Here is a 9,722-nt window from a genome sequence, read left to right as displayed (position 1 = left end):
AAGGTTCTGGGTGGGTAAGGGTCTCATTTCCAGCTCAGGAGCTCTGAGCTGGTGGGCGACTGGTTCATGAAGGTGTGTTGGGCCCCCGCACCTGGCCGTCATGATGTAGTACAGGGCGAGCGTCCCCAAGTGGCGTCTGCAAGGCACCTTGGCATGTATAAGAGAGTTAGGACAGGCAGCTCAGGCCTGTCAGGGTCCAGGGCTCTCAGTGGCTCCATGAGGGGTGTGGTGGCCTCTGGCATGACTCCAGCTGCAACAGGTGCAGAGGACGCAGTGGGCCATCTCCCCTTCCCCAGACAGAGGGAGCCTGTTGGGTCTGCCTTTTGATGAGGGTGTCTCGGGGTCACCATGAATCTACAGTTCTCCTGCAGACAGGTCTCCCATGATGGCCAACCGCAGATCCGTCAGGGTGTCCTGGGTCCCCAGGACTCTAAAAACTCTAAACTAGCTCTTTATCTAGAGGCTTCTTGGGGGCCACCCCACCCTGATGTAGTCAACAACATAAGTCCCTGAACACAGCTGTATGAAACTTGGCATTTAAAATTGTGTCTCCATGGTGCTGCTAACACTCCGTGGAGTGGGTTACATTGCTGGTCACACGTGGGGAGGGACAGGGAAGGAACCAGCCTGCACTTGCTCTCCAGCCACCCTTCCCAGTCCTGGTCATAGCATCTGCTGGGACCCCAGTGTCAGACCTGCTCCCAAGAGGCCCCTCTAAGCTGTATGAGCCTCAGCACCCATCCTTGATCAAGCTAGGGCCGACCTACCTTTTACTACACACACACACACACACACACACACATACACACACACACACACAGGCATTCACACACACACACACACACACAGGGTTTCTCCTGTGAGACAGGCAACAGCTCTGTGAGCGATCCGGCCTCTCAGGGGCAGGCTTACCAGTGCCCACCCGGCTCTCCCAGTCGCTCTTGCCTGGTTCCTGGGCCTCCCTGGGATCCCTGCCCCGCTCACCAGGAGAGGTTACCTCTCCCGACTTCCCCTGTGAGTGTGGAGGTGAGCTCGCAGTCTGTTTCCCAGAGGTGAGCAGCCAGGAAACGCTGCAGGACAGAGACCAGAAAGGCCGGGAGGCAGCGTTTATTCACACCCCAAGGCCAAGCCGGGGCGCCAAGGGATGGAGAGCTGTACCTGTCCTCCTCAGTTCCCCTTACATGACAGCCCCATTGCCTCCCCCGCATGGACGCACGGTACTCTGTGCCGCAGGGCGACGCAGGACACTCGGATGCTGACGAGGCCACGCCGCTTTCCCTCTGTCCCGGGGCTGTCACAGGGCACCCTTTGGTGCCGAGGGATGAGTGCTGCTGCTCTCTCTCCCCCTGCGGACGGGCTCACCCTGTCCTGGACGAGACCCTCCTCCTCCACACTCCTGCCCAGATCTCACCAAAGGCACTTTTGAAAACAGACCCAGACCCGTCTTGGTCTTTCTGGTACCTGGAAGCCTTCAGTCCTAAAGGGCATCTCTACAGAGCCCGAGCCCAGTTCTCAGGGGGATTTCGCTTTGGTCCCATGAGATCTTTGTTTAATATTCTACGAAGTCCAAACACAGAATTCAATTTTATTTAAAGTCTTTTTTTTTTTTTTTTTTTCTCAAGACAGGGTTTCTCTGTGTATCCCTGGCTGTCCTGGAACTCACTCTGTAGCCCAGGCTGGGCTTGAACTCACAGAGATCCGCCTGCCTCGGCCTCCCGAGTGCTGGGATTAAAGGCGTGCAACATTACCACCTAGGTTTCTTCAAAGTCTTAAGGCCTCCAATTTAAAAAATTAAACTGAAGCGCTTTAGTCCCAGCATTGAACAAGCAAACAAGAAGGAAGTTAAACTGAAGGCCGGACGTGGCGGAACAAGCCTTTAGTCCCAATACTTGGGAGGCAGGATCATCTCTGTGTGGGGCTAGCTTGGTGTCCATAAAGAGAGTGAGCCGGGTCAGCCCGGGCTAAATACTCTGTCCCCCAAAACTCCAGAGACTGGTCGCTGTTCACACTCAGGTGATCTGTGTCCTGACACCTCACGGTGTCCCCGAGCCTCCTCCCCACCCAGAGTGCTGCCAATCCAACCCCACAGGTGAGTTTTTTCGTTACCTTTGCTAAGTGTGGTAGAGGCTAGACTGGACACATTGCGGACGGGGGAGGGGCGCTGGCTGGAGCCGACTGCGTTCTGCACTACAGGCTGTCCAGTCGTCCCAGTCCTTAGGTCCCCGAATACTGCTGCTTTATTAACTACGGCCAGCTGTCACCTCCAAGGGGACCCCTATGGAGAAGCTGAAGGCCCAGCCTTTCTAAGTTCAGGAGGAAGCAGCCATTGGAAAACCCACCCACCCCTGGCAGCCCCAAGCAGGAACGCGGGTCAGACAGGGGCCTCCATTTTTGTGGCTACTTTCTTTGAGTACCTTGTGTGGGAATTCTCAGTGGTGCTTCCCACTGTTGTGTCTGGAGTTCGGTGAGGGCCTGGACGTGTGTGTGTGTGTGTGTGTGTGTGTGTGTGTGTGTGTGTGTGTGTGTGTGACAGAGGGGCTGTCCCATGGAGGACTGAGGACAACAGGCACCTTGGCTGGGTTGAAAGCTGGGTGTCAGCCACCCAGTCTACCTTCACGGTTAACATTTATTTCTGTTTTGTTTTGAAGACAGGGTTTCTCTGTGTAGCCCTGGCTGTCCTGGGACTCACTCTGTAGCCCAGGCTGGCCTCGAACTCACAGAGATCCGCCTGCCTCTGCCTCCTGAGTGCTGGGATTAAAGGTGTGCGCCACCACGGCCCGGCTAAGATTTTTATTACTTTAAATTATGTGCACGTGTGTGTGTGTGTGTGTGTGTGTGTGTGTGTGCGCGCGCACGTGTGTGTGTGTGTGTGTGTGTGTGTGTGCGCTGGGAACTGAACCCGGGTCCTCTCCAAGAGCAGTCAGTGCTTTTACAGTCGGAGGCGGCCATACAGCCGGCGTGTTTGGTATTTTCCAGCAATAGGAAGGACGGAAGGAAGGAAAGGCGCACATCGCCATGCTGGTCCGGCAGAAGGTGCCCGTGGCCCCCCGGTCCTCTCCAGCACCCCAGGCTCAGAGCAGCCCGGCCTCGCTTACCCGGGGTGCACTGGGGCCCCGCTCGCTGTTGGCGTCTTCGGCGGGCGGGACAGACAGCGCTGCCTCGAGGGGCCTCGGGCGGCTGGCGGCAGGCGTGGACGGGGGAGCTGGACCCTAAGACGGCTCAGGCTACTCAAGGTCCCCGATGCGGCCGCAAGATCTACACGGGATTGGCTGCTTTGGGGAAAGGCGGGAAAGGAGGACAAAGGACGGTGCGGGAGGAGGGCGGAGGGAGGAGGGCGGAGGGCGGAGGGCGGAGGGGGGGAGGAGGGCGGAGGGCGGAGGGGGGGAGGAGGGCGGAGGGCGGAGGGCGGAGGGCGGAGGGCGGAGGGCGGAGGGGGGGAGGAGGGCGGAGGGAGGAGGGAGGAGCGCCGAGCAGGAGGCTGGAGCGGGCGCAGGGAGGCGGGGCTGGGGGCCGGGGCAGGAGTTCGGGCGCGCGACCCTGGGGATCCGGGTCACGTCCCGGCTCACGTGGGTCGTGCTGACGGGCGGACCGGGGCCTCGCCCCCCCCCACGCGTGTTTCCGCACAGCTCTCCCGCCGCCCTCCCCGTTTCTCCGCAGCGCCCCTCCCCCAGCGCTGGGTTTGATTAGCAGCGGGCTGGGGCGGAGGGGGACGGGAGGAGGCGCCGCGGAGGCAGGGGGCTGTCGCCTACTGTAGGCTCGTTCTCCTCCCCCTTTCCAGGCTGCACGGCGCACCCGTGCCAATGCGCAGCAAGGGAAACTGAGGTACAGGCTACACGAGAGTTGCGTTCTGAACACACCAAAACCCCCAAGCAAACCCTCAATCATTTCGTCCCCGCCGGGGACCAGGGACGGAGCTGGGGAGGGGACAGAATGGGGCCTGTGCCTCGGTTTCCCCAGGGCGCGGGGGCCGAACGCCCCTGCCGCTGCCACCCTCTGAAGTGACCCTGGCCAGGCCCCGCTCCCAGCGCGCGGCTGGCGCATTGGTCCCCAGGTTCCTGGGGTCCCCGGTCTGTGCGCATCCTCGGGGCTCCGGGGAAGGCAGTCGGAGGGACCCCGGCTCTCCGGCCCGGCGGCTCGTGCGGCTGTTGTCCCCTCCCCGCCCTCCCCAGCCTGCGCCACTCACACCCCCGGAAGCCGGGCACCGGCCTGCAGCGCCGTGGGTGGGGACGGGCCCGGGGCCTCCCGGGGTGGGGGAGGAACTTCTCTCCAGTGGGGGCCTCGGCCCCGACCCTGTAACCCGGAGGTGGGCTGGGGTCAGATGCGGGCAAACGCTTCCTCAGACGGTCCGACCTCACCCGAGGCTGCAGCAACCGAGACCTGCTGCGCGCGGGCCCCATGCACCTAGTGATGTGTGCGGCTTGGGGTCCCCCTGTCCGGACACCGCTCTCTGTGAGGTCACCCTGGCCCTGGTCCCGAGCTCTGGTGTCTGTCTCTAGGCCTTGCATCCCTCTGATCCAAAGGGTACTTGGAAGCAAACTCAGAAGAGATGGGGCTTAATGAGCGCCGGGCGGTGGCGGCGCACGCCTTTACTCCCAGATCTCTGTGAGTTCGAGGCCAGCCTGGTCTATAGAATGAGATCCAGGGCTACGCAGGGAAACCCTGTCTCAAAGAAAACAAAACAAAACAAAAAACTTGTCTTCTGTGAAAGAGCTTAGAGGGCTTAAGGCCCTCGGCCCACTCACCCCCTCCGACAGGCCTTGTGGGAGGTAGGATGGGCCAAGAAACAGTAAGACTCCTGGACAGGCGCAGCTCCCGGGCCAGGGGGGCGGCAGGTGCGTCTCAGGGCTGCGTGCGCGGGTGGCGCAGGGAGGGCTAGCCCCGGCGTCGGCCAAGGGCTAGCCCCGGCGTCGGCCCACATGCAGACCTGGGCCGGTGGGGAAGCGAGGGCGCGCTGCGTTTCCTCTTTTTAAAGGGTTTACGCGGCTGGACGGAGCTGGCGGCGACCCAGAAACAGGACGTGGGTCCCGGCTGCGCAAACACCTGCGGTCGCAGTCCCCGGCGCCGGCGGAAGCAGCGGGAGGGGCCGGGGGGCCGCGGCCTCCCCCGTAACCCGACCCTCAGGAATGCGGCCGCCCCACGGGCCCAGCCACCTGGGGACCGTGCCCACAGCCTGCCCCCACCCGCCGGGGCAGTCCCCTGCCTCAGCTCCTCCCAGGGGCCGCCTTTGGGTCTTCCCGTTTTATGAAGCCGATGATCGGTTTCTGCCGGTTCAAGACTGAAAAACGTAAACCAGGAAAGTCAAATTTATCTTCGCACTGTGGACAGGGACTGAGAGCCTGGGGATTCGAACCCAGGCTCACGAGACGTCAGGCTCCGTGTGGGGGCCGCACGTCTGCAGCCTGGGCTGTGGCACCCTGGGCAGGTCCTTTCCTTCCCCAGGGAAGACAAAGCAAACAGCCCTGAGTGGGCAGACACCAGGCGCCGGGCTCCGGTCCAACCCGCGCCCCGACTTTCCGAGGGTTTGAAGGTTGACTGGGAATGTTTTAGGGAGCCTAAGCGCACCCGAGACTCGCCGTTTACATCTCTCCAAACAGCAAAATTGAACAGTGACTGATGGGGTGGCGAGGCGGCCCTGCTGGGAAAGGGGTTTGCTGCGGAGCGGGGGGCCTGAGTTCAGTCCAGAGACCCCACACGGCAGAGAGCAGACCCTCGAGCTGTGGTCCTTCACGGGCCTCAGCATGCTCGCCCCACACACATGCAATCCACAACACCGGGCAGTGGCGGCGGCGTCTTTAATCCCAGCCTGCAGGAGCCAGGCGGATCTCTGTGAGTTCGAGGCCAGCCTGGGCTACAGAGCGAGATCCAGGACAGCCAGGGCGACACCGGGAAACCCCGCCTCGAGAAACAAGGAACTGTGCAGCCGTTACTATTCCTCACGGTCTCCATCTAACTACAGACTTGCTCCCGTGGCTGATAGCAAAGCAGGCTCACGGAAAGGTCCTCAACCAGCTCAAACCGGCGCCGCCTCCAGAGGGCCAGCCCATCCCCCACGGCCAAGGCCAAGGCCCAAGGTCAGGGCGGAGCCTCCGGCGTCCCCAGCTCCGCACCGGCCCCGGGCAGGGGCGGGACTGGCGCCCCGGGCCGGCTGGCGGCGGGCCAGCAGCAGCAGCAGGCCCGGCCGGGGGCCCAGCCTGGGATCTGCCGCGGAACGCCAGGCCCGGGTGGAAAAGGTCTCGTGTGGCGCGGGGAGGCGTCGCCCCTCGTTCTGGACGATTCCTCGGCCACAACAGGGACTCCCAGCGGGGTGTGTGGCTCCCTGCGGCCACAGCCAGAAGGCTGGGTGTGCCGTGTCCCCAGGTGGAGCCCTGAAGTGCCAAGGAGCTGGACCGCCACCTGGTGCTCCCAGAGGTCACAGGTCAGAGGGTAGGGGCCCGAGTGTGCTGGGGCCCGCCCCGCACCCTACCCCAGCCACCCCGGCGGGCACACCGTACTAATTAGGGGTAATTACCAGCCGGGATCTTTCCACCAGCTCCACTTGGGACGCACCCCAGGCCCTGGCAGAGCCAGGTCTGACCGTGGACCACCATGGCTGCCCAGAGGCTTGCTGGAGCGCTCAGGTTGGCTTTGTGGGGCACACCTGTCTTCCCACTCAGAAAGTGGAGGCAGGGGATCAGCTCTGAAATCTAGCCTGAGCTACAGGAAATTCTGGGTCAAAATAAACTCAAAAACAAAAACCACAAGCTCAGCCCCGAACTTTCACGCCATGGTGAGGTGCCTAGGTTGTCACCCAGAACTTGATAAACGGAGGCAGATGATTGCCAGTTCGAGACCAGCTTGGGTTACCACCTTTGCATGCCGGTCTTTAAGCCCAGCATCGCCAGGCCGGTATCTGTAAACCCCAAACCAGCCAGGGCTGAAAGGGAGACCATCTCTCAAAACACAAAACGTGTGGGGGTGGTGACACACGATCCCAGCACTCGGGAGGCAGAGGCAGGCGGATCTCTGTGAGTTCGAGGCCAGCCTGGGCTACAGAGTGAGATCCAGGACAGGTACCAAAAGCTGCACAGAGAAACCCTGTCTCGAAAGACAAACAAAGAACGCTCAAAACTGAAAACAGCAAACCCAAGACCCAACTACCATGTGGGGCTGGGGTGACTAGGGCGGTCATTCCAGCTGCTGAGCTGAGGCAGGGGGTTGCCCTCAGTTCTTGGTGGGCTGGGGTATAGAGCAAATGCCTGTCCTAAAAGTCAAAATCAAGCTGGCGGTGGTGCACACACCTTTAATCCCAGCACTCGGGAGGCAGAGGCAGGCTGATCTCTGTGAGTTCGAGGCCAGCCTGGGCTACAGAGCAAGATCTAGGACAGCCAGGGCTACACAGAGAAACCCTGTCTCGGAAAAACAACAACAACAACACAGTTAGAATCAAATGCATATTGGAAGCAAGGCCCAGTGGTAAACACCATCATCCAGGACCGGGAGGCTGAGGTTGGAGATTGCTGCGAGTTCAGAAGTCAGTCTGGGCTACAGAGTGAGATCCTGTCTCAAAATACCCAAACCTGGGCCGTGGGGGCGCGGGTGGGGGGTGGCCTGACAAGCTGAGTCCGATCCCAGGAATCCCAGCGTGGAAGAGAACCAACGGACTCCCTCCCTCTGACCCCCACAGGTGCACATGCGAACACGCGTGCGCACACACACACTGTGAACACACACATGCACACACACACACATGCGCGCGCGCACACACACACACGCGCGCGCACACACACACACGCGCGCGCGCACACATGCACACGCGCGCGCGCACACGTGCACACACACACACTGTGAACACACACATGCACACACACACGCACACACTCATGCACACACACACACGCGCGCGCGCGCACACACACACTGTGAACACACACATGCACACACACACACACGCACGGAGTCCAACGTCAAACGAACCAAACCACAACCTTCATGCCGAGGTGAAGTGGCTCAGGCCTGCTATTGAAACACTTGGGAAGGTGAGGCAGGGGAATTAAAGTGAGTTCAGTTAGCAGAAGAAGAAGGATGAGACCCTGTCTCAGAACAACCCGAAACTTAAACCCAAAACCCAAAAGATTCAACTTCTTTTTTCACAGATATTAGAAAACCCGCTAAAGCTGGCGGCTGCCTGGAGCAGCCCCTCTGGAAAGGCAGGTTCCACTCCCCGGAGGGACCGAAGGGCAGGAAGCACCCCAGCAGCCCGGGGGCTCCACGGCCCCCGCCGTCCTGCCCCGCCCGCCCGCACCTGCCAGCCCGGAGCCTGGCCCCTCCGCGGGGGCGTGGCCTCTGGTGGGCGTGCCCTCGCGGGGGCGTGGCTCCTGTGAGGCCCGGCCCATCACGCCACGGGAGAAGTGCCAGACCTGAGGCGAGGGGAGAGACCGACACACGGACGATGGGTCAGAGAGACAGAAAGGCAGAGGGAGGAGGGAGAGCGGGGAGAGAGGAAGGCTTAGGCCGGAGGCAGGGGAAAGGGACGGAGACCGAGCCCCCGACTCCACGCCGGGCGTGGTGACCCGGCCAGGCCGCGCTCAGCCCCACCCCCATGACGTCAACCCACAATGCCCCGCGCTGTTGTGCCATGTAGCGAGCGTCGCCCGTGGCAACAGCGGCCGCAGCAGCCACCGAGCGAGGGCGTCCCGGGCCCGGCCCCTTTATGCAAATCTACGACGTCACCTCGGGCCAATGGCGAACGGGGGCGGTGAGCTCATCGCGGGGGCCGAGGCTATAAGGGTGCGCGCGGGCGTCGCGGGCCAGAGCGGCCGGCAGCGGAGCCGGGCAGCGCGGCAGCGGACGGGGGGCGCACGGGGCCCCCGGGGAGGCCGCGGCCACTCCCCCCGCCCGGGCCGAGCGCGGCGGGGGAGGCGGGCATGGAAACGCCCTTCTACGGCGAGGAGGCGCTGAGCGGCCTGACTGCGGGTGCGTCGAGCGTCGCCGGTACTGCTGGGGCCCCCGGCGGTGGTGGCTTCGCGCCCCCGGGCCGCGCGTTCCCCGGGGCGCCGCCGACGAGCAGCATGCTGAAGAAAGACGCGCTGACGCTCAGCCTGGCGGAGCAGGGAGCGGCAGGATTGAAGCCCGGGTCGGCCACTGCACCTTCCGCGCTGCGCCCCGACGGCGCCCCCGACGGGCTGCTGGCGTCGCCGGACCTTGGGCTGCTCAAGCTCGCGTCGCCGGAGCTGGAGAGGCTGATCATCCAATCCAACGGGCTGGTCACCACCACCCCGACCAGCACGCAGTTCCTCTACCCGAAGGTGGCGGCCAGCGAGGAGCAGGAGTTCGCCGAGGGCTTCGTCAAGGCGCTGGAGGACCTACACAAGCAGAGCCAGCTGGGCGCGGCCACCGCGGCCACATCAGGGGCCCCCGCGCCCCCCGCGCCCGGGGACCTGGCGGCCACTCCCGGAGCCACCGAGACCCCCGTCTACGCCAACCTGAGCAGCTTCGCGGGGGGCGCCGGGCCCCCTGGGGGCGCGGCCACCGTGGCCTTCGCGGCGGAGCCAGTGCCCTTCCCGCCGCCCCCAGGCGCGCTCGGGCCGCCGCCACCTCCGCATCCACCGCGCCTGGCCGCTCTCAAGGACGAGCCGCAGACCGTGCCGGACGTCCCGAGCTTCGGCGACAGCCCTCCGCTGTCGCCCATCGACATGGACACGCAGGAACGCATCAAGGCGGAGCGCAAGCGGCTGCGCAACCGC

General features: G+C 63.2%; 1 protein-coding gene across 1 annotated transcript in view; it reads left to right on the top strand.

Moving 5' to 3' along the window:
* The first annotated feature begins 8,818 nt into the window (after positions 1 to 8,818).
* Positions 8,819 to 9,722, top strand: part of Jund (JunD proto-oncogene, AP-1 transcription factor subunit) — a 1,846-nt gene continuing 942 nt past the window's right edge. The window contains exon 1 of the mRNA XM_037211556.1: positions 8,819 to 9,720. Within this exon, the coding sequence (XP_037067451.1) occupies positions 8,904 to 9,720 (817 nt within the window). The 5' untranslated portion in view covers positions 8,819 to 8,903. The remainder of the gene's footprint in view (positions 9,721 to 9,722) is intronic.

The sequence above is a fragment of the Peromyscus leucopus genome, chromosome 17 (assembly GCF_004664715.2).
Source record: "Peromyscus leucopus breed LL Stock chromosome 17, UCI_PerLeu_2.1, whole genome shotgun sequence".
Lineage (NCBI taxonomy): Eukaryota > Metazoa > Chordata > Mammalia > Rodentia > Cricetidae > Peromyscus > Peromyscus leucopus.
Note: the sequence above shows the minus strand (reverse complement) of the source record. Positions and strands in the feature narration are given on the sequence as shown.